The sequence below is a fragment of the Danio rerio genome, chromosome 2 (assembly GCF_052040795.2).
Source record: "Danio rerio strain M-AB ecotype USA chromosome 2, GRCz13ab, whole genome shotgun sequence".
Classification (NCBI taxonomy): Eukaryota; Metazoa; Chordata; class Actinopteri; order Cypriniformes; family Danionidae; genus Danio; species Danio rerio.
In genome coordinates this window covers 13,316,773-13,341,676 of record NC_141022.1, presented here as the reverse complement: position 1 = coordinate 13,341,676, position 24,904 = coordinate 13,316,773, and the positions used below count along the sequence as shown (strand labels likewise).

The 24,904-nt window shown below is 41.3% G+C and overlaps 1 protein-coding gene across 1 annotated transcript in view; it reads left to right on the top strand.

Annotated features, from left to right (window-relative positions):
• Window positions 1-17,001: 17,001 nt before the first annotated feature.
• The window catches only part of dpp6b (dipeptidyl-peptidase 6b), a gene marked incomplete in the record, with an annotated part of 226,674 nt that continues 218,771 nt past the window's right edge, over window positions 17,002-24,904 (top strand). The window contains 1 exon segment of the mRNA NM_001115122.1: window positions 17,002-17,635. Within this exon segment, the coding sequence (NP_001108594.1) occupies window positions 17,483-17,635 (153 nt within the window).

Below are 24,904 nucleotides of genomic sequence, written 5' to 3'. Positions count from 1 at the left end.
GTACTGTGCCACTGACACACTGATTTAATAACTGTGAAAAAGTGAAAATATAGGCTAGTGTCATTTCAAAATGACAGAAAAACACAAACCGTGTTAAAAACAACACATGAAATAAAACACAAATTGCGCTCTCTCTCTCTCTGTGTGTGTGTGTGTGTGTGTGTGTGTGTGTGTGTGTGTGTGTGTGTGTGCCGCTGAGCTAACAGCTGACAGGCAGGTGTTAAGCACAAACACACAGTATTTCTGACGGCAGACACGTGAATTAGTAGAACGTTTTTCTAGTATTTCTGACGCGCTTGAACCACATGTGACAGATTATAACAGCTTTAACAGACATATTTCTAAGTTGTGTGTCACAAAAACACTCTGTTATCCATTAAAAACGTTATTGAAACCCATTTTCGGAGCGCAAATTACCAGTTGTACACGCCGGCATTTCCGGATGCTGCAAGTGGAACTCATCCAACAGAGTTGAGTCGAATGTCCTTACGGTTGATCCATGATCTTTCCTCCGGGCCGTACCCCTCCCAGTCGATGAGGTATTGTAGTTGACCACCCCGGCGTCTGGATCTCAGGATCTCGTGGATTTGATAGGCTTCCTCTCCGTCGATCATGAGAGGCGGGGGACCCTGTTCACCGGCTGCCACCTCCCTATCCGCCTCGGCTGGACCAACAGCAGGCTTGAGCAGGAAAACATGGAAAGTGGGAGAGATGCGATAATGGTTAGGGAGTGTCAGTCAAAAGGAAACAGGAGATATGTCTCTCTATTTGAAACTGACCCACGTACATGGGACTGAGCTTTTTGCAGGGTAGTTTCAATCATAGGTCTCGAGCAGATAGCCAAACCCACTGTCCTGGGGAATACGTGGGACCAGGACGACGGTGACGATCGGCTTGTTCCTTGAATCTTCGAATGGCATGTGATAGATGGGTGTGAGTTGCGTTCCATACCTCCTCGCACTTCTTGAACCAGGTGTCAACTGCTGGGAGTTCGGAGGTTTCACCTGACCAGGGAAATAGCGGAGGTTGAAAACCAAGTACGCATTGGGAGTCAGACCTGTAGATGCCTTTCTCAGGGAGTTCTGTGCATACTCAGCCCACATGAGAAACCTATTCCAATCTGCTTGGTTCGAATGACAGTATGTGCGTAGGAAGCGACCGATCTCCTGGTTGAGACGTTCCGTTTGTCCGTTAGACTGAGGGTGGTAGCCTGAAGTCAAACTAATGTTCACTTGGAGGTTTTTGAAGAAAGCAGACCATAATCGGGATGTGAACTGGGAACCTCGGTCTGAGACAATGTCTTCGGGAAGACCATAATAACGAAATACGTATTCACATAGCAGTTCTGCTGTTTCTAGGGCTGTGGGTAGTTTGGGTATGGCGATGAGTCGACAGGCCTTGGAGAAACGGTCCACAACAGTGAGGATGGTGATGTTCCCTTGTGACGGAGGTAAATCAGTGATAAAGTCGATGGCTATGTGTGACCATGGACGATGTGGAACCTCTAAGGGTTGAAGCAGGCCAGCTGGACGGTGACGGGAATGTTTGGCCATTTGACAGGGGGAACACTTATTGAGGAAGTTGATTACATCTGTATTAATGGATGGCCACCAATAGCGGGATTGAATCAATTGGGCTGTTGCAGTGCTGCCTGGATGACCGGAACTGGGGTGATTGTGCACTTCAGCAATCAGCTTCTCACGGAGCAAGGAGGAACAAAGATCTTGTTCTCAGGACATGCCTGCGGAGTGGAGTTTTGTTCGGAAGCCTACAAGATCTCACTCGATATCCCACTGAATAGGTGCTATTATTAGAGGGTCCTTCAAAATGGGTTCGACATCCTCCGTCAAAGTTTCCTCATCCGAGAGGCGAGAGAGAGCGTTTGCCTTGACGTTCTTGGAACCTGGGATGTATGTGACTTGGAAGTCAAAACGGGTAAAGAATAGCGCCCATCTTGCTTGTCTGGGGTTTAAGCGCTTACAGGATCGGATGTACTCTAGGTTCTTGTGGTCTGTAATGGTGGTAAATGGGTGTTTGGCGCCCTCAAGCCAGTTGCTCCATTCCTCTAGAGCAGCTTTTATGGCGAGGAGTTCACGGTTAACCACGCCATAATTTCTCTCAGCGAGATTGAGCTTACGGGAGTAGAAGGCACAGGGATGGAGTTTGTTCGTGGTCAGGGATCTTTGTGACAGAATGGCTCCGATACCAGAATTGGAGGCGTCGATCTCAACCACAAAAGGTTGATTGGGGTCCGGATGACACAGAATGGGTGCACTTGAGAAACGGGCTTTGAGTTGGTTGAACGCTTTAGTGGCGTCGGAGTTCCACTTCAGACGGGCATTGTTGGCCTTAACCATGGCTGTAAGGGGAGCAGCCACTGCACTGAAGTTCCTGATGAACCGTCTGTAGAAGTTATCGAATCCCAGGAAACGTTGTAGCTGCCGGATGGTTTCTGGTTGAGGCCATTGTGTGACGGAGTAGACTTTCTGTTGGTCCATGGCGACTCCCTCGGGACTGATAATATAGCCTAAGAATGAGATGCAGGTCTGATGGAACTCACATTTGGAAATCTTGGCATACAGCTGATTTTGGATGAGGCGTTTCAGCACCGCTCTGACATGCTGGATGTGTTCCGGTAAGGAGTTGGAGTAAACAAGGATATCGTCGATGTACACGATGACCCACTGGTTGAGCATATCTCTGAATATCTTGTTAATAAATGCCTGGAACACGGAAGGACTGTTAGCTAGGCCGAAGGGCATAACGAGGTACTCGTAGTGGCCGTTAATGGTAGAGAACCCGGTTTTCCACTCATCTCCCTGTCAGATGCGGATAAGGTTGTAAGCACTGCGGAGATCCAATTTGGTGAAGTATTGAGCTGAGCGAAGTTGTTCAAGGGCTGCTGGAACTAGTGGCTAGGGGTATCGATAGTTGACAGTGATTTCGTTCAGTCCTCTGTAGTCGATGCAGGGGCGTAAACTGCCGTCTTTCTTCTTAACGAAGAAAAACCCGGCTGAAGCAGGTGATGTGGATGGTCTTATGAAGCCCTTTTCCAGCTCCTCCGAGATATGTGTTCATGGCTTTGGTTTCTGGTTGAGAGAGAGGGAAAATTCGACCACGAGGGGGGGTGGTGCCTGGCAATAGTTCAACAGCACAATCATACTCACGATGAGGCGGGAGCTTGGTGGCTTTTTGCTTGTTAAAAGCTTCGAGTAGATCCTGATAAACCTCGGGAACTTGACAGATTTCGGAGTCTTCAGTACTGGTTATGGTGTTGATCTGGACAGGGGAAACAGAGTGTAGACACTGGGTAAAGCATTTATCGCTCCATTTGATGATCTCACCAGTTCTCCAGGAAACTTGAGGGTCATGAAGTTGTAACCAGGGGAGTCCGAGGATAACGGTGTGTCGAGGAGAGTCAATCGCAAAGAGAGAAATTACTTCTACGTGGAGAGAGCCTGTTTGAAGAAATAGTTGCAGAGTTCGGAACTTTATGTGTCCTTCCCCCAGGGGGCGCCCATCTATAGCAGTGATGGCTAGAGAGGAATTACAGGAGGTTAGAGGAATGGAGTGAGTTGAAGCAAACTTGTAGTCAATAAAGTTGCCAGCGGCTCCTGAATCGACCATTGCTAAAGTCGAGATCTCAATTTCCTCATATTTTAAACAGACAGGAACACTCATAATGTCGTTTGTAGTCGTGAATACGGTGTTGGCACTCACCGGAAGAGCCTTAGGTGGAGGTTTATTGGGACACAGGATCTTTGTGTGACCTGAAAGTCCGCAATATAGGCATAGGTGGTTCCTCCTCCTCCGTTCACGTTCTTCGGGGGTTAAACGAGTTCTGCCCAGTTGCATAGGTTCCGTGGGAAGTTCAGGGGATACAGGAATGGAAGTAGCAGAGCACAAAGGGTTATGGGTGCGAAGTAAAGTGTCTAACCTGATTGAAAGTTCATTAAGCTGGTCCAGTGTCTTCCCCTCATCTCGACATGCCATCTCCTTTTGCAGTTCCGGTCTCAGAGCTTTTCTGTAGAGTGTAGTGAGCGGATCATCAGCCCAGCCTGTTTGCGCTGCCAGTGTGCGAAACTGCAGAGCGAATTCAGCTGAAGGTCGATCTCCCTGTTGCACACACAAAAGCTCCTCACCAGCATTACGACCACCCTCAGGATGATCAAACACAGTGCAAAATCGTTTGAGAAAGTCATTGAATGAGGGGAATATCGGGGTGTTGTCTGGCCAAACTGCAGTAGCCCAGTCTAAAGCTTTTTCTGTGAGCAGTGAACATACAAAAGCAATCTTCCCATTCTCATCCCTAAACAGATGGGCTGCTGGGCAATGAACAGTTTGCACTGCAATAGGAAGCCTTTACATTTAGCTGGGTTACCTGTAAACTTGTCGGGGAATGCCAAACGAACCCCGGAAACAGTCTGGGTCTGGGTCATCAAGGGTTGACTCGTAGAGTAACTGGCGGTGAGTTGCGCTGTGGACAAAGCTTGCAGGTTTTGTAGTGATTTCACCAGTTCATCTGTCAACTGAGTTAGATGTGTTAACTGTTGCTGATGTGTGGTTAGTACCTGAGCTTGAGTTGTGATTTCATTAGACAAAACCTGTATGGCTGCGGGATCCGTGTTGGGCGAAGTCTTCTGTAACGAGGAGACTGACACGGAGGGATCCATTATGCAGTACTTATTAATCACAATCTTACTCAAACACTCAATATGCACAAAAGTGCAAACACACATCAACAGTAGTAGTAATGATTTCAAGGCTGACGGCAGACAGACACAGAGTGATTTACCAGGCATGGGTCAAAGGCAGGCGGCGTGATTCAGAGTCCATGTAACAGGCTTGGGTCGAGGACAGGCAGCAAGTATCAGAGTCCGTGTAACAGGCTTGGGTTGTGGGCAGGCAGAAGGCAACGCAGAGTCAGAAACGGGCTGGAGTAATGCACAGGAGATCAGGCAGGAGATAACGCTCAGTAATGCTGGCCGGGGCTGAACAAGACTTTGCACTGACTGAGTGTTTGAGTGCGGCTTATAAAAGGTACGTGGGTCGTTAGCTGGGATGTGATTCAGGTGTGCACGATCAGTGTAAATGGATGATGTAATGCTAGAAGTCCAGAGATGGCGGCCTCTGCTGGCCAGCGAGGGGAATGACTGGGACTGAGTCGGTGACAACTTTATAATCTAGAAGCTATGATTATGGTATATCCATGATAACAGCCTCTTTGTTCAGTTCATTTAAAACAATTAATTCTAAACACCTTTACAGCACATAGTTCGTGAATAATGCATGAATGTCAGAACAGTGTTTGTGTGTGTGTGTGTGTGTGTGTGTGTGTGTGTGTGTGTGTGTGTTTCATAGAATGTTTCGTTCTTATTTCTTGGTACTTATAAAATAATCATAGTGGTCATTTCTGTTTGTGTGGTGCAAGACCTCATCAGGTATGTATTAATATAGTAAATAAAATATTCAACACTCACTAAACTTAAGTAAACACAGGCCTATGGATTGAATCTGAAATGAATATATTACGTGGTCAGCAAATATTGCCACAATCCCTGGTTTTTCAAATTTCAAGTAAGATGGATTCAACTGTTTTTGTTAATGCTCATTAATATTTAAATTGAGATATAAATGAAAATAAGGCTCTTAGACTGATTTTATTTTAACGCTCTTTTTCATTAATTAATTTTCTTTTTGGCTTAGTCCTTTTATCAATATGGGGTCGCCAAAGCAGAATGAACCGCAAACTTATCCAGCATATGTTTTACACAGTGGATGCCCTTACAGCTGCAACACATCACTGTGAAATAGCCATACACACTCATTCACGCACATACACTATAGACAATTTTAGCTTACCCAATTCACCTGTACTGCATGTCTTTAGACTTGTGGGGGAAAACGAAGCACCCGGATGGAGGAAATCCACGTGAATGGGGGAGAACATGCAAACAACATACAGAAATGCCAACTGACCCAGCCAAGGCTCGAACCTGCAACCTTCTTGCTGTGAGATAACAGCACTAATTTGTTGTCAAATTTAAGTACATAAACATACTGAAATACATGTCTCAGCAACTTCAAGTAGATATGAAGATGTGTAAGCTGAAAATGTGGTCCTTGGTGATTTTTGACAATTGGCTAGTAAAGACATCTATTCATATGGGTGTGTAGTAGGGTTGGACAATTATATGGAAATGCCTAGGTTTAGACAATAATTCAGTAGGATGGCACCAATACAGCATCAATTCATATTGGGAATAACAGATACATGTCCTCGTCAGTGGTCAGAGGGATTCTAAGCCATTCTTTTTGCAGAATAGGGGCCATGTCATTGCATGATGCTGGTGGAGGAAAATGTTTCCAGACTTGCTCATCTAAACATCTCAAAGTGGCTCAATAATATTTAGATCTGGTGACTGCACAGGCCATGGGAAATGTTCAACTTCATCAAACCACTCTGTCACTAGTCTTGCTGTGTGTATTGGTGCATTGTCATTCTAATACTTGGCACCATGTTCTGGATACCATGTTTGAACTATTTGGTGCACATGGTCCTCCAGAATGTTTCGGTAGTCCTTGGCAGTGACACATCAAGTATTGGGCCTTGGGAATGCCATAATATTGCTGCCCAAACCATCACTGATCCACCCCCATACTACACTTATGCAACATCATGTGCATGCAACAGTCTCTAATACACATTTTTGGGACTTCTCCACACTATAACTCTCTCAAATGTGGTAAAGACAGTAAAAGAGGACTCATGAGAGAACAACACGCTTCACATTGTACACTGCCCAAGATTTTTGCCGCTTGCACTAGTGAGTTGGGCATATGTGGTGTTATGTTTTTATGTTTACAATGCAGGTTAGCACCCTTTCAGACAGCGTCCTCTTCCATCCAGTTACTCCTGTTGGATGTAGTTTGCTCTTCTTGGTGTTGTGTCGACATTACTCTGGATACCATGGCTCTTCATACATCACAAACACTTGCTATCTTAGTCACAGATGCAGCAGCGCTTCCAGTGGTCTTAAGTATTGATGAATCTTGAGTTGGACATGGTGAGTTACTATGCTTGCCAGGACAGTGCCAGGGTGCCATCTTTGGTCAAATCTGGCAGATATGAGGGATGCCAACAAAGTCTGCTTTCTTAATGCCCCTATATCCCAGGACAATATATTTGGTTATATGTCTGAGATTTACATAGGAGTTCTCTGCAGTGAAGGATCAGTCGGTTACCATGACATACCTTATTTGCCTGCAGACTTGGAAGACTGCATAACTATTAATAGCTGACACTTATACTACTACTGCTGTAGATAACCTCCTGCTCTGCCACTGCTAGCTGAGACCCCTTGTTGGCAGTCATGTCGAGCAGGCAGTTCACGTCCTCCTGTTCAGCAGAAAGTCAACACTTTTAGACCAAACCACACTTTCTCCATCTATGATACCAGGTTTATGCTCACTGTGTTTGTTTGTGTTCCCACCCCTCACTGAGAATGTGGGTGTGTGCACTTGGATGGGTTAAATGCTGAGGATCAATTTTGAGTATAAAACCATACTTGACAAGGCTTACTTTACTTCACTTACTTTACTTTACTTCACTTTACTTCACACAATGAAGGAAAAAGGGTATCTTGAACATACTTGCTTTGCCATTCTCCCTTTCTATTGCTCTAGCAAATGGTGAACCCTGTTCCTTGAAGGTCCTCTACATCCAACTCTAGGTCAGCTGGTCAACACTCACATTTGGGAATTGGTGCCTGTATATGTCATCCACTTATCTAATTCTATTTATACAGTATATCTTTCCATGGAAAATTGTTTTCCCACACAGGTAAACCTGTAGCATCCCTTTTACAGAACACTGTGCATTTTATTCCATATGTTGCACTTCCCTGCCGATATTTGTATTTTGGTTCAAGCATCTAGCCCTCTAGTTAGACCGTGCTCTCTGTGACATATTTTCCCTTCTGAACTGTAATGCTTTCACAATATACTGTCACAGTAATTCAAACTCTCTAACTCAAAACAGCTAGTTAACTCATTGCATCTATTTCTTCTAATTTATTTTCCATGAGCTAAGTCAGAGTGATTACTCTCCTAAACCAAATTGCCCATCTCATCTACAATTTAATGTTTTCGTTTACTTCATCAGACAACTAGGGTTACAGTAGAATCAATTAAGTTGTTAATATTATAATATATACAATACAATCCACTTTAAAATGTTATGCTTCAAAACAGTATAATATATACTAACTGAGGGTTACCCCTGCGTAACAATTTTATTAAAAGCCAGACTGTGAACTGTAAATAACCATGTGTTATACTTAATATTGTAATAACTGTTTTATTTTATAACTGTTGTATAAATACAATTAAACAAAGCAAATGTGGCAAAACAATCTTTTCCCCAAAGATGTTGCATTATGTTTGTTTATGAGAACAAAGTTAAAAGCTGTGAAATTGCAGGAAGGCTATTTTATTTAATGTACAGTTGATCTCAGAATTATTAGCCCCCCTGAATCATTATCCAACCTGTTTATTTTTTTTCCAGTTTCTGTTTAATGGAGAGAAGATTTTTTCAACACATTTCTAAACATAAAAGTTTTAACAACTCATTTCTAATAACTGATTTATTTTATCTTTGCTATGATGACAGTAAATATTATTTGACTAGACACTTTCAAGGCTTAACTAGGTTAATTAGGCTAACAAGGCAGGATAGGGTAATAAGCCAAGTTATTGTAAAATGATGGTTTGTTCCCCTTCTGTGATTTCGTTCAGAAAGCCAATCGTTTGAAAGAATATGCAAACGGGCCATTGAAATGCCAATGATCAGCTTGCGCAGCTGATGCTCATTGCAATTGTTGCAAAGCTGAGCATCCTTTTCGCTTCAGAGACTTCTTCAGCCTTCTGTGAGAGTCGATGAGGGTTCCTCTTTCTGAGTTTCAGAGAGAGAAAGTGAACGAGAGTGGTCTCCCGGTCCAGAGTGTGTGACACGCAGCGGCAGACGGTCGAGCTGGGTTTCTCCCTTGCCTGGCGTTCTTTGGGTCCGGTCCTTCAGAGCAACACAGTCCTGCAGCACGTCTTTTTCAAGATGTCGCTCCGATTGCGTTTTTGAATGTGGTGGTTCCTATCCCTGGATGATGAGCACTAGCACTGCGTTGCATGTCTGGGGGTCCAGCTTGTTAATGCGGTGCTCTTGGACAGTCCATGCAGTCACTGCAATAGCAGGTCTGTTGCGCATTTAAGATTGCGGCTAGCTCTTGCAAAAGGGTGAACCATCCCAGCTGTCTCCTGCACTGCAGCGGGCACTCGAGCAGATCTGAGGTTCCAGTGGTAGTCAATCCACCGTCCCCGAGCCTGCGGACCACCCACTCACCCTCACACTGCGGACCAAGCGCTCCATCCAAGATTCGAGCGGAGGAAACGATTAGTTTAACCAGATGGTAGCCCTCACACTCGATGACACTGGGGACCAGACGTCCACTGCTGCATCGAAGGGTGGGCTTTCATTGTCTAACGCGGATGCAGACCTGGTCCCTCCCTCCGGGCAGGTGAGCGCTGTGTCGGATCGCGAAACGAACATGTTAGCCATGCTTTCCTGGGCTACTTGACCGTGGGGTTGGAGATGGTTTATTCCCCAACTCCGTGGCCGGAACGACTAGATGGGTGCTACGTTAAGGATGCAAAGAAGGCTAGACATTCTAAGCCTCTCGTCCCCTTCTTCCCAGAGGTGCACAATAGGCTCACGCAGTCTTGGAGGGCATCTTTTTCTAGCCGGTCTGGATGCGTTCCCGCCCCACCACTCTTGATTATGGTGCAGCCATGAGACGATCCAGAGGGTCAAGCGCGCCATTGCGGTCAATCTTTGTCTGCCTGGACCTCTTCCTGGCGGGGTCCGCCTTGTCTCCCATCCAAAGCCTGCAGGTTATCTGACTCCCTCAGAGCCAGACCTAAAGAGCTGTGGGCCAGGCCGCCTTGCACTCTTTAGCCACCTACCAGCACTACTAAGCGCAGGCGCTGGCTCAGGCGCTGGCCGCATCGAGCACCTCGTAAGCAGGCAGCCCCACCGACCACATCCACCAACAGAAATGCATCCTCTGGTGCGTTCATCCGCGAGATTGGTTTGCAGCAATAGATCTGAAGGATGCATACTTTCTTGTCTCCATCTTCCATGCCACCATCAGTTTCCACGGTTTGCGTTCGAAGAATGAGCTTGGCAGTACAAAGTCCTCCCCTTTGGGCTCTCTCTGTCTCCGCGTGTCTTCACCAAGCTCGTGGAGAATGCCCTAGCACCTTTTCGGCTAGCGGGCATCCGCATACTCAATTATCTCGACGACTGCCTGATTTTAGCCCACTCAAGGGAGTAAATGCTCAGGCACCTCGACGTATTGGGGTTTCAGGTCAACCGAGAAAAGAGCAAACTCGCCCTTGTGCTGAGGAACTCTTTCCTCAGGTTGGAGCTGGCCTGTCCGGAGAGCGCGCTTAGCTAATGCAGAACTGTCCGAGAGGGTGTGTGTGTTGCGGGCATGCAGCTGCGGGCCTGTGGAAAGGAATCCAGTTGCACTGTCATATCTATTGCCTAAAGCTTTTGGCAGTGTTCCTCGATCTCCGCCGCCTTTTTCTGGTGCTGGAGCAACAACCCATGCTAGTCAGGATGGACAGCACAGTGGCGGTGGTGTATATCAGCAAATTTGCAAGTGTGTAGGTATTTTTTTTGTCTCCAACAAACACAATGCAACATTTACTCCTCTTAAATCCTTCAGTGCAGGTGCACAAATCCCATTAGATGAATTACAAATACAGAAACTCATCCGCTCATGTTCTTTGCTACTATTGTTGCAGTGAATATGGTGCAAAACACATTCACACACCTGCATCTAGAAATGTGAAATCACAGACAAAACTTGCACATCTGTAAATTAGATTGTGTATCCACACAAAGAGAACTGAACACGTGTAGAACGTTTTTTTTTTTCTCAGCACGAACACAAATATGTTACTGCAACTGCACGAATCTGCCTCTGCGAGTCTCAAGTGCTTTTTTTCACTTGCAAATCTACGTTTCGAGCTCTCACTCTTTTGCACCAAACATTATTGTGATTTTAGGTGCAAAAGTGACTTGTGTATCTGCCAACTAAAACGTGGGCTCTCAGAGAAGTTTAGCCAATAGAGGAGGGGGCTTGACGTCACCGCTCTAGTGTTGCGGCGGCTGAACTTCTAAACCAAAACCCTTCCCTTTGCGAGATTCGCCATATCTATACCTGATTTGCGTTCGAAAATGCCTGCTTAACTATTTCATAGGAGGAGCAAACATACTTAAAAAAAGGAGTACGTTTGAAACATTTGTAACCATAAAAAGTACGCCAGGTGGATACCTTTCTACTCCAGGAAGCCACAGCAAACGTCCTGAACAAGGAAGAAGATGCGGTCAGTTTGAATTGTGAGTATTAAACCAAAGGCCAAGTTCTTTCCAAGTTCACATTTGTTAAGCTACTGAACAGTACACTGTAGAATTGCTGAGGGTGTAAATAGGCTTTAAATTATAGTCTTATTTTATTTTGCTGTAAATGTTGATTATGTAATGTTAGGGACTCCATTAAGCACATATAAAGTAACATTTTAAAAATAGATTTATGTAAATCAAAAAGATTATTATCAAATGTCTGACAAAGAAATATGAGAAGTATTGCAGATCACAAGACTAACAAGACATTTGAGTAAGTGATGTATTTGTGCTGATGTAAAATCTGTTGTCAATACTGTTTAAATTATATACATGTTATTTTAATAAATGAGAATAAAAGGTAATTTGTTTAATCTTTGCCTCAGTATAGTTGATCAATTGAGGAAGGTTTGTGTTACATGAGCAACTACACCAACATGTTATTTGAGCATATAAATCACAGAGATGATTTATTTTAGTCTCAATGTTACAGGGAGGCTTATATTGAGTATGTTACAGAAATTAAGAAAGCATCTTTTCATTTGCTATTTATTATATTGATATATCATTGTTATTGTATTTTCAAACAGCGATTACGTCAGCTTTCTGATTGTTGGTGTGTGTGCTTTGTCTGCAGAGCTGTTGTGATGGAGCTGGACCTGTAGACAAGGGAACTAAGACGTGGAAAAAAGAATCCAAAATAAGACGTTAGATAATTTTATTACTAGCACCACATAAATCAAATGACACATTGTGAAGTAAAATGACTTTGTTTTGAATTTTTTTTATGTTCTATATGATCTGAAATATCTGCAGATTGGTGTATGTGTGTGGTGAAGGTAAAAAAGTCCACAGCAACATCCTGGAGATGCTGTAGTGGAGGGGTGCAGGGCTGGAGGACTGGTGTCCTGAAAGGTTTAGAGTTAACTTCAACTAAACTCTACAAGGCAGCGGCAGTTCTGGACTGAGTTTGGGCACTCCTGTCCTTCTGTAGTGCAGTGAACGAGACATTGCATCATTCCACCCGCCCTTGTATCCTCATCTGGGCCAGATGTTGTTGTGGTCTCTCCATCACCAGTATCTCGGGCATGGACTGCCATGTATCCCCATCCTGTTTTAGTCTGACTGCAGCAGTGAGGGATGTGATGATGGCGAAGTCACTGCAGAACTGGCCCAACTGTGTGAAGATACAACAAAACATGGGCTTCTGTCTGTAATACATCTCTGTTAAAATAAAGTTTGGTTTCATGTGTTGTTGACTTTATTTATCTATTTATTTGTCTTGATCACCCATATTCATTCTTCTAATAATATATTATTGTGGTAACACTTTACAATAAGGTTCATTAGTTAATGCATTTACTAACATGAACTAATCATGAACAACACTTGTACAGCATTTATTAATCATAACTGAAAATTTACTAATGCATTATTAACATCCAAGTCCATTCTTGTTAACATTAGTTAATGCACTCTAAATTAACATGAACTAACACTGAACAACTGTATATTCATTAACTAAAGTTTACTAACATGAATAAATACTGTAGTAAATGTATTGACATTTTTCTAAAATAAATATATGCATTAAATTGTTTATTTTACAAAGTCATATTATATGAGAAAATTGAATAGCGAACTTGACATTAGGGTAAACTAGCCATGTTACCTTTCGTAAAACAAGGATTGCTATACTAGCTATGAATGCCGATCACTAACATAGTTATATTTAAACTAACAACAAACTGTACAGCTCTGAGTGGTTTTATAAAAAGAAGCAATGACAACGTACATTTACTTGAATGCTGCTTTCAGGATGTCATGGTTTCCCCACTCGTTCTGTTGCAAGCTCTTTCCTATGGCTAAACAAGGTCAAGGAAATCTCTTCTAATTGGCTGAATTTCTCTGATCTCAAAATAGAGCCCACGCTTTGGTCAACAGATAGACAAGTCACTTTTGCACCTAATATCATAGTGATAGTGAGAGTGCGAAACGTAGATTTGCAAGTGAAAAACAGCGATTGAGACTCATAGCGGCAGTTTCAAGCTGTTGCAGAAACATATTTGTGTTCGTGCTTAGAAAAAAATAAATCAAACGTTCTACACGTGTTCAGCTCTCTTTGCATGTATACACATTCTAATCTTCTTTCTGTGACTTCACAGTTCTGGATGCAGGTGTGTGAAAGTGTTTGCATCATATTCACTGCAACAATAGTAACAAAGAACATGAGCGGATGAATTTCTGTATTTGTAATTCATCCGATGGGATTTATGCACCTGCACTGAAGGAATTGAAAAGGTGTAAATATTGCGTTGTGTTTGATGTGTTAAATTAAGCATAAACTAATGTGATAATTAATACATTAATTAAAAAACAATCATGTACTAACAACTAACTAAGGTAGCCGTCATTCACACATGAACTCCTGTAAATCATGTTGTAGTTAAAGTTAGTTTATGATTAGTGCATATCTTAACTCATTATTAATTTATAATAAACTAATGTTTAGTTTTCATATTAATACATCATTATTCATGCACTGTTATTGTAAAGTGTTACCCAAAAATTACCTACACACACTACAAATTTACTGATACACATTTGCAAATTTGCTCTGCAAGTACACATTTATTGATACACATTTGTGGCTATTCTTTACAACTACAAATTACACTTTTACAGCTGTTTGGGAGTTTTGCATCAAAAATACCTTCATAGGTATCCGCTCTCGCCGGATGTCTCAGCTCGCTTGCCGTCTGCTCCTCTGGAGTCATACGTGGCTGAAATCATTGCGTGCCATTTACGTTTTAGGCGAGCTCAACTGTGCAGCTGACACACTCTCACAGCAGCTTTTAAGTCCAGGAGAATAGAGACTCCACCCCCGAATCTTGTCAGCTGATATGGGCACGATTCGGGGAAGTTCAAATCGGTCTGTTTGCTTCCCCTAAGAACGCTCATTGCCCATTGTCCTTTTCCCTGACCAAAGGGTCTCTCGGCATGGATGCACTGGCCCACAGCTGGCCTCGGGGCATGCGGAAATATGCATTTCTCCCAGTAAGCCTGGTCGTGCAGTTACTATGCAAGGTCAGGGAGGACCACGAGCAGGTCTTTCTAGTTGCTTTTCTCTGGCCCAACGGAACCTGGATATCAGAAATCTCCCTCCTCGCGACGGCCCGCCTGTGGCAGATCCCTTTGAGAAAGGACCTACTCTCTCAGGGACAGGGCACCATCTGGCACCCTCTCCCAGATCAAGACACGAGGAAGACTTAGGTAACCTACCGACGGCGGTGGATTATACCATCACTCAGGCTAGAGCCCCCTTGATGAGGCGAGCCTATGCGCTTAAGCGGAGTCTATTCACTGAGTGGCGTGTCTCTCGCAGAGAAGACCCTTAAACTTGTCTGATCAGCAGTGTGCTTTATTTCCTCCAAGAGAACTAGAGAGCAGTCTGTTACGCTCCACATTCAAGGTTTACGTGGCTGCCATCTCCGCTCACCATGACGCTGTGGCTGGCAGCACCGTGGAAAGGCATAAACTCATCATCCGGTTACTCAGAGGTACCCCTCTGTCATGCCTTCTTGGGATCTCACCCTCATTCTCACAAGCATGCGCGGAGATCCATTCAAACCACTCGACTTAGTATTTTTGAGATTTCTGTCCCTGAAGACAGCTCTGCTGGTCGCATTGGCATTGATTAAGAGGGTCGGGACCTGAAGGCATTTTTGGTCAGTGACTCATGTCTGGAATTCGGGCCGACCTACTCTCACATTGTTCTGAGACTCCGGCCTGGATATGTGCCCAAGGTTCCTGCCACACCGTTTAACTACCACACCAGGTAGTGAGGCTGCAAGGTTAAATAAACAATAGGTTTGCTATTGCGCCATCTAGTGGACACAATTGGAACAGCAGTATGTGTTATTGAAAAATTGCAGCTCACGGAATCATCCCGCGGGCTGCATAAAATTCCTTTGCGGGCCTTATCTGGCCTGTGGGCCGTACGTTTGACACCCCTGATCTAGACGCATTTGCGACTCCTAAAAAAAATATTTAAATCAGTAAATCTTCTGTTGAAGTGGGGTAGGGAACACTGTAAGACTGCGCCTCTGGTGATGCAGGTGCGCTCACGCTCTCTTTTGCCTGACATAACCTCTCATCGGAGGCGAAGGTAAGGCTCAATCATTATGGCGTTTTCCTTACATTTCCTCATAGTGGATGTTTTTTCACATAGCATTGAAGTTCCCCTCCCAAAGGTGAACGCTCCAGTAACTAAAGTAACCCTTTTTCCCTGAGGGGAGGAATGGAAATGCTATGTTCCTTCACCATAATGATCGCCCCTTAGCTGTTGATTGGAAAGTCTCTTCAGCTAAAAAAAAAAAGTATGCTCAGCTTTGTACGCACTGTGCTTATATTGCCAAATTGATTGCAACAAGCATTAGCTGTGCAAGCTGACTCTGCCAACTCACTGGCATTTAATTGCCTCGTTTACAAACTCTTTCAGACGATTGGCTTTCTGAACGAAATCCCCATAGTGGAAGTTTTTCCACATAGCATTTCCGTTCCGCCCCTAAGAGAACGAGGGTTACTTTAGTAACCTGAGCATTCTGTAGTTTATCGAAAAATATAAATAGCTTAAAGGGGCAAATTATTTTTAACTTAAAATATTTTTTTAAATATTAAAAACTGCTTTTATTCTAGATGAAATAAATATTATTAGGCATACTGTGAAAATTCCCTTGCTCTGTTAAACATCATTTGGGAACTATTTAACAAAGGAAAAAAAATCAAAGGGGGGCTAATAATTCTGAGTTCAACTGTATATATATATATATATATATATATATATATATATATATATATATATATATATATATATATATATATATATATAAAAACACACACACACACACACAGAGAGAGAGAGAGATAGAGAGAGAAGGAAATACATTTCAATTTAAACTACAAAATTAACTAAATTTAAAACTACAAAAAATCTATTTCTCTGTTTCTCTTGATTTTTCCTGTTTATTTAAATCGTATTTGATATTTTCCCCCAACATATTAATTTGAGTTTACAAATGTTTAGGCTGTGATCTTTTTGGATTTTTGTTATTAAAGCATCATATAGAAAATGTTTATTTAAAAGAGATCTGAGAGGGTGTATCCTACTCATTTTTCCTGAGCACTTTTGAGTATGATCATACTGCTGAATGCATTATGTGTTTTGATTTTAAATGTTAAGATCATTTCTCAAATTAATAAATCGTATTTTGGTGGTTTATGTTATGTTTATTGATTGACCAGCTGCAAATTGTTTAACGAGCTGTTGTATTTTATTTAACCACAGTGTGGCACTCTAGTACTGAGTATGACCTTTAGAAGTAAAACAGAAAGGTGAGTAGCCTATTGCCGAATATTGAACATTTGTGAACATCAGTCAACTGATATGATGTTTCAAATTCATTTTATTTATACCTAAGTGAATTCAAGATTTAAGGGGTTTTGAGGATTTACATATACTGTCAGCGGTCACTTCACATGCAGAACGCGTCTCATCTACACACAGACACACACACGCATTTACACGCACTCACACACTCATTTGCGTAAAGCTCTCACTGCTGTCTTTCCATCGCTCGCCTTTCTGAAATGCAGTGAGATGTGGTAAGCTCTCTTGTTAAATCCGGCGAATGAGTGGTTTAATACAGGCTGTTTGTATGGACGCTTTTCTGCAGATGGGGTATAGAGGAAACAACGTGCTTTGAATACAGAGCAGACTTTCTCTAGTACCGCCCGACTCCTGTCAAAGCAATAAAACAGAGGAATTACTCCAACGAAGCGCATTAGAGATATATTTCAATTTCGTCTTACTGCATTTCTTAGCAATACCGACTCTGGTCTATTGGTGAAGAAGTGCATTTGCGTTCTGCGGGAGAGGGACATTAAGATCAAACACATTCAAGAAGAGCAGCCGATGAGACAGCTCGCGCTTTGAGATGCTTTAGTGATTTTACCGGACCCATGGCTTCGCTTTACCAGAGATTCTCGGGGAAAATTAATACCAACAAATCTTTTCCCCATCCACCTGAAGCCAGTCATCTCCTGGGTGGACAGGTTCCCGAGGAGGAGAATAAATCTGGGAAGAGTCCTCATCACCCCTCATGCCGACCTCCGGTCCAGAACCGCAAGAAAAACGCTAGCGAGGATGAAGACGTAAGAATCACGCTTTTATTTACGTTACGCGATATCTGTGTTTTAATGACCCTAAAAAAGACGCTGGTTGTAAAAGTGTGTGTGTGTGTGTGTGTTTTCGAGTAGGGATGTGTAAATTTTGTTCACCCCTTTTCACATGAAATGTAAGGCTATTACATTTTGTTGAAATTGCTGTAAGCTAAGGATTTATTTTATTTGTTTATTTATTTATTTATTTTGATGTTTTTTTGTCTCGTGAAACTCAAGTTTGGCTGTTAGTGTTTTTGGCACAAGTAGATTTTTTAACTAGAATTTATTTGTTATGGTTTTCGAGGTAGTATAGTTATCCAAAATAAAACTAAACAAATGGAAACAAGCAGAATGATTGCCAGTGAAGGCATAACACTTAATCCAAATACTTTTTACACTGCGTCTGCCACATGTTATTTTCACTGATTTGACCTTCGAAGGCAAGAATGACGTCACAGCAGATGACGCGTCACAAATCTTCGCCTTTAAACAACCTGTGCTATCAGGTGTTGCTACTGTAACTTATATTTTAAAAGGCTCTGATTATGTGATATAATGCACACTAAGATTTTTTTTTTCATTTAAAATGATGTTAAACTTAATTTTGAATTATAATTATTATATAATTATAATTGTATTATTAACGATTTGCAGAAGGTACCTACTTAAATAACATTTCACATAGTAATAGTTTATATAGGCTATCAAAAAATCTTGTCACATATATTTAGAAGAATCATTTAATCACGTTTTTGCTTAGATCTTAATACCTTTTAAATCTGCAAAACATCTTCAAACCATTGTCAGTAAGAACTTTTTAATTATTTAAAAAGTATTAGTAGACTTGTGCTCTTATATTGCTGTACATATGAATGATCACTACTTGAACAAGTTTTTTTTACTTGAAAATAAACAACTTGTTATTCATTCATTCATTCATTCATTCATTTTCCTTTATTTTAGTCCTTTCGGGATGAACCACCAACTATTTTAGCACATTTTTTTTACACAGGGGATGCCTTTCCAGCTGCAAACCCTGTACTGGGAAACACTCATACACATTAATATTCACACAAACATACACTACGGGCAATTTTGTTTACCCAATTCACCTATAGCACATCTTTGGACTGTGGGGGGGAACTGGCCTAGTCGGTACTCGAACCAGCAACTTTTTTGCTGTGAGATGACAGTGCTAACCACTGAGCCATCACGCCACCCCTAAACAACATATTACTAATTTATTATTGATTTGGTTACTCAAAATGAAGATGGAACACATATTTCGACATTTTCACAAAAGCTGTAAAAACATTATTCCAGAAACTGTTTTTTTTTATATAATTAAAAAATATATATTAAAAAATGTAATTTTCTGTGAATTTTTTTAATCACCTTTTTATTTTTAATTATATGTCTATTCATCAAATGTCTTTGTGGCAAAACTAACATTCTGCATGCCATTTTCTTGTGATATTTTGGTGATTACAATATGTATGTCAAAATCATGGTGTACATCTGTACAATACACAGTACAATCTTTGTTGAAGCATGTTGGTCATTCTTAACTGTGTCTGCACGTCCATATGACAAATCTCGAGCAGCTACAATAGTGGTGACCATTGCAATGTGTCACAGCCTTTGATCTATAAAAGTCTGAATTGTGCATTGTTGTCATAAAACCGAAGCAATATCTAAATATTTTTCTATGCTAGTGTATTAAAAAAATATTTTTCTCTAGCATATACTTTGCTGGTGTATTAATTGAATATATATTATTTTAAAATTTTATATGGATTTTTTTTTAAGTTGCTAACACTTTACTTTGATGGTCCATTTGAGATATTACTCCTTCAACAGACATTTAACTGACTATAAGACTATATGTCAACTTACACTAACCCCAACCTAACAGTCTACTTATAATCTAATGAGAATTAGTTGGCATGTAGATGCAATGTAACTTAAATTCAAACACCGGCCAATCAAAATAAAGTGTGACCTTAAAGTTTGGACAGCATACAGGACAGTACATGTTCAATAAATGTTCATGTTTACGGTAAATTAATGAATGTAAATTGTATTTGTATGTGGCTCTATGAACTGCTTTAAGAGACATTTCTTGCATTAAGATGGTCAAGTGGTTTTGCTGTTGGACGTTACGAAGAGATTGGTGCTAATAGAATCTGAACACTACTCTATTGGACTCGGAACACTACTCTTGCTTTGTAGGAGAAAAGAGTGCATAAATGACGAAATTTGCATGAACTGAGCCAGTGAACAGGTTTGGTGAACGTCATGTTGCACGTATAGCTGTACAGTCACTCATCTGTGAAGTGGAGCAGACTGAGGCAGGCATCAGTTTCGCTATGCTGTGTGCAATGCTTTCTTGATGCTGCAAGTTAGAAACAAAGTTTGACTTTCCGGTCATAATAGTTGTAGCAACTACGCCACACCAATTTAATGGTTGACATCTACAAAAGCTAAACAGGCATTACAGTTTACATTCATTCCAGGCAGAAACAACAAATTTGTAATCCAATATCTATGTGCATATCTGTGTACACTTTTACAAAAATCCAACACTGCTTTAAACACATATCCTAAAGCATGAGCAACAGTAATCACACAGTAATAAAACTGATTGTAAGAGATTGTAAGTAATATAAGAGGAAAATAATAAACTGATTTCTGTTGTCCTCACAAAATACTGCTCATCATAGATTCCCATATTAATACACACTACATCAAAAAGGAACAATGGCCATTGGAGAAGATGCAATCACAACACTGTATTCAACAATATCAAAAACGAAGAAAGCAAACTAGCCCCCAAAACGGAAACACCAACAAATGGTATGATGTACCGCTCTATAGCTAAAGCAGATGACATTCATTACATGGCATTCAAAAATATCCAAAACATATTAATGAAAAAAAAAAGGAGAAATAAATAATAAACAAAACACCCAAAAAAGTGAGACAATAACATTAGCATGTAGTGTTGATCTATGGCTGAAGCTCACAGTAATCATAGCATCAAAATTACAGTATAGAAAAGGAAAGTGGGAATGCACAGTGGTGCAGTGGATAGCATGTTCGCTTCACAGCAAGAAGGACGACGGTTCCAGCCTTGGCTATGTCAGTTAGCGTGTCTGTGTGCAGTTTGCATGTTCTCCCCATGTTCGCGTGGGTTTCCTCTAGGTGGTTTCCCCCACAAGTCCAAAATATTTGTTGTATTGGTGAACTGGGCAAGCTAAATTGTTTGTAGTTTATGTGTGTGAATGAGTGTGTCAGTAGCCCCTTTCACACAGTGATACCGGTAAATATCTGGAAAATTGCCGGAACGACTTTACCGGTATATTCAAAAGCCCCTTTCACACAGTGATACCCATAAATATCTGGAAAATTTCCGGAACGACTTTAACCGGTATTTTCAAAAAAGCGCTGTTCACACAGGCGAGGACGTTATGGAATTTTTCCAGAAAAGAAAGTTCACACATCTATTCCAATATACCAGTAAATTCTGACAATATTTACCACAAAGGAGCTTTAAACGGCTGCACTTGTATTTGTAAACATTTGACTACATTACAAACTCTGTGGATGATTAGTATTGTGAACAACTTCGATGAAAACATATGGAGGATCACTTTCGCATGTCGAGATGTTCATAATATGTGCGTGTGCTGGCGCTCACAGGCTGTTTCACAGGCACACGCAAAGCTTAAAGGTGAACAAACAGCAGCTTATCATAAGCATCTTATCAATGATTATTTACACAGTTGGCATTAAGATGAACATATAAACGTTATCTGACTAACTTCTAGCAGCTAAACGCATCTGGGAAAATATTCAAAGGCTTTTAATCTCACAAACCGTGCAGACGTAAATGTGTCTGACTGTTCTGATTTGCTAAAGCAGACGTCTCACGTCTGCACGTTCTAGACGTGCACGGGCTCTTTCCGGCAATCTTCCTTCTGCATTTACACAACGCAGCATTCCGGCAAATTATCGGTAATGTTAAAACTTCTCTTTCCGGAAAATAGCCAGTTCACACATTCAACCTTTCCGGAAAATTGCCGGTAATTTTCCGGGAAGGTCTGTATGTGTGAAAGGGGCTAATAAAGCGCTTTTTACATAGGCAAGGAAGTTATGGAATTTTTCCGGAAAAGAGCATTCACACATTTCTGCATTCTGCATCTGAAAGGTCTGTATGTGTGAAAGGGGCTTATGTTTTCCAGTGATGGGTTGCAGATGGAAGGGCATCCATTGCGTAAAACATATGCTGTATAAGTTGACGGTTCATTCCGCTGTGGTGACCCCAGATTAATAAAGAGACTACCCGAAAAGAAAATAAATGAATGAAAAGGAAAGTAGAAATCAAATAAACGACAAACAAAACCAAAACCCTTCCACTAGAAGCAGCTTCCTCGGTGAATCAATGCAGCACTCTGCAGAGTCCTTGAATGGCTCTCAAAATGGCTGCAAGGAAGGTTGGAGAGAAACTGTACTGGGTAAGGAAAATAGAGCCATTACAATGGCAAGGACAAGAAGGAGAATTCTGTGTTAAATACAAAAATAATTATTAGTGTCTATAGATCACCCAAACAGTTACTCAAAGGTCACAACACACACCTAAACATCAGTCAGAGTAGCTTGTTTTCCCATTAGCACAAAATCACGAAGCAACATAGAACTAATCAACTCAGGTTCAGTCTGAAAATGTAGCCCTATATACATTTCTGGAGAGTGTCAAGTCAACCGTAGGACATAGCGAGCCACTGGACAAACAGGTAACAGCAGAAAAGCCATCCTAGCGCAAAAAGGAACGGCGTCATACCACCCTCTGACGTTCATTTCAAAGACAAAATGCAGACATACTTACTTCTGAATATATAATCCATGAACTCCAGAAATGTGTATAGGGCTACGTTTTCAGAATGAGCCGATGCTGGAACTAAATGTCATTTCAGTGTCACTCATATGCCATCTCACAAGCACAAGCAGTCCACCAATTAAACATAAACAGAATAAACACTTGTAGCTCTCCATACAGTTTCACTCATGCAGCATAAACAACTGAGCCCAATAGCGACTGTTGGATCAACATGATTGTTTGTGTTATGTTTAAAAACAAAAATTACTACTTAAATTACTACTACTTAGCTGCAGACACTGCCAACCAGTGACCAAAACAAAAGGTAGTTACACAATCAGAAAGGCGCTTCAGTTGATATTATAGTGCCAGATACCCTAGGAAACATACAGTAGGTGAGAGTTCAAAGTGGCTATTAACGCCGCGGCTGGTACCGCCGCCGTTTGAAATAGGTGCCGCTCTGTTTTTAGTGTATGACCGCAGTTTGTGAATGAGCCGCCAGGGGGCGCAAAGGGACGGGATGCGAACGGACAGAAATAGTATTGTTACCTCTATAAATCAGTCTTTTATACCTACAGCATATGTAGACTTTTTATCTCAAATTATAATATCTTTATACCTCATGATGAAGCATATTTTGGAAGTAGACTTTGCATGTTAAAAGCTGGTTTTATTTCAATCATGCAGACCATGATGCTAAAGCATTGATATATCATTATGTCTGTAGGCTATATCATAAACGCTTAGCCAACACTGTAGAAATGTCTGTTCATTTACAGTTGTTTGACTGTACAGTGTATTCGACCAGAAAAATAAAAAACTGTCGTTAGCTAATATTGTTTGTGTTGTAGGTTATGGAAACAAACAAATTCATTAAAATTTTGGCCAAATGTTTTTCCTCTCTCTGGCCTCACTCATAACAAATGGCTCTTGTAATAAGCTTTGGATCCCACTATTTGGCCGACAGAACTGTGGATACTCTGAAGTCACACTCCGTCCAGTGACAGTCTGTCATCATCATAAGTGGACTGTGCTGAAAAATTAATGAATAAGAAAATAACAATGAACAGACCGGATAATTCGTATAATTCTGACCTGAAATACATAGGAATAATGCACATATTTTTGTTGTTATTAGAAAAAAAGCAGGGGTATTCAATACATAAACATGCACCAATATTTGGGAAACTTTTAAAATAGATTAAAAATAGTTAAAATAGATGTCCAGTGTCATCAGTTTACAGCTGTTTATCTAATTTATCATAAAACATACATCTAAATTCAACATCTCATTAATGCCATTCATTTTTCCACACGTGCACGGTAGAAAAGATTGTTTATTCAACTTAAAAAAAGTAAGTGTTCATGCTGCCTCAAATTATTATTATTTTTTGCCTTAAAGTTGACAGGACTTGATAATACAACTGCAATGGACGTGGTCTAAGCTTAGTTAACTTAGGGTGCTTTCACATCTGTGGTTCGGTTCATTTGGTTCGGACCAAGGGCAAAAACTGATACATTGTAGCATTTTTCTGCTATTTTTGGGTCCTTTTTCACACCACACTGATTGATTTAGTCTGAACCTGTTGAAAAGAACCAAAATGCACTCATGTGACAAAATACAGATCAATCATTGGCCAGATGTTCATTCATTCATTTTCTTTTCGGCTTAGTCCCTTTATTAATCTGGGGCCGCCACAGTGGAATACACCAACTTATCAGTATGTTTTTTGCAGCAGATGCCCTTCCAGCCGCAACCCATCACTAGGAAACATCCATTCACACTGAGTCACACACATACACTATGGATATTTTAGCTTGCCCAATTTACCTATACCATGTGTTTGTAACTCGAGCACCCAGAGGAAACCCACGTGAACACGGGGAGAACATGCAAACTCCACACAGAATTGGCAAATGGCCCAACCGAGGCTTGAACCAGTGACCTTCTTGCTGTGAAGCGACAGCACTACTGTGCCACCGCGCCCCCCTGGCCAGGTTATTAAACGTATTTCCTAAACTGCTTTTCAATTTGTCTGAATTAACATGCGGGAAAATGCCAATGGAACTCCCAAGTATACAATCCGGCAGACACAAAATGTGACTTTTTACTATGGAGGGACTACTGCGCTGGCTGATTGTATCCCTAGTCATAGTATACTATATAGTTTGTATAAATCACTTTAGACCAACTATACAACTATACTAAACAATGTTTTAATGCACTGCAAATGGCGAAGGCACATGGCAAGTCACTTCAGGAGAAGGCGTGAATTAATTCTGCTAAACTGCGACATGATCATCTTTCGGAAATATCACCATCTATCCATCAGGTAATGTTT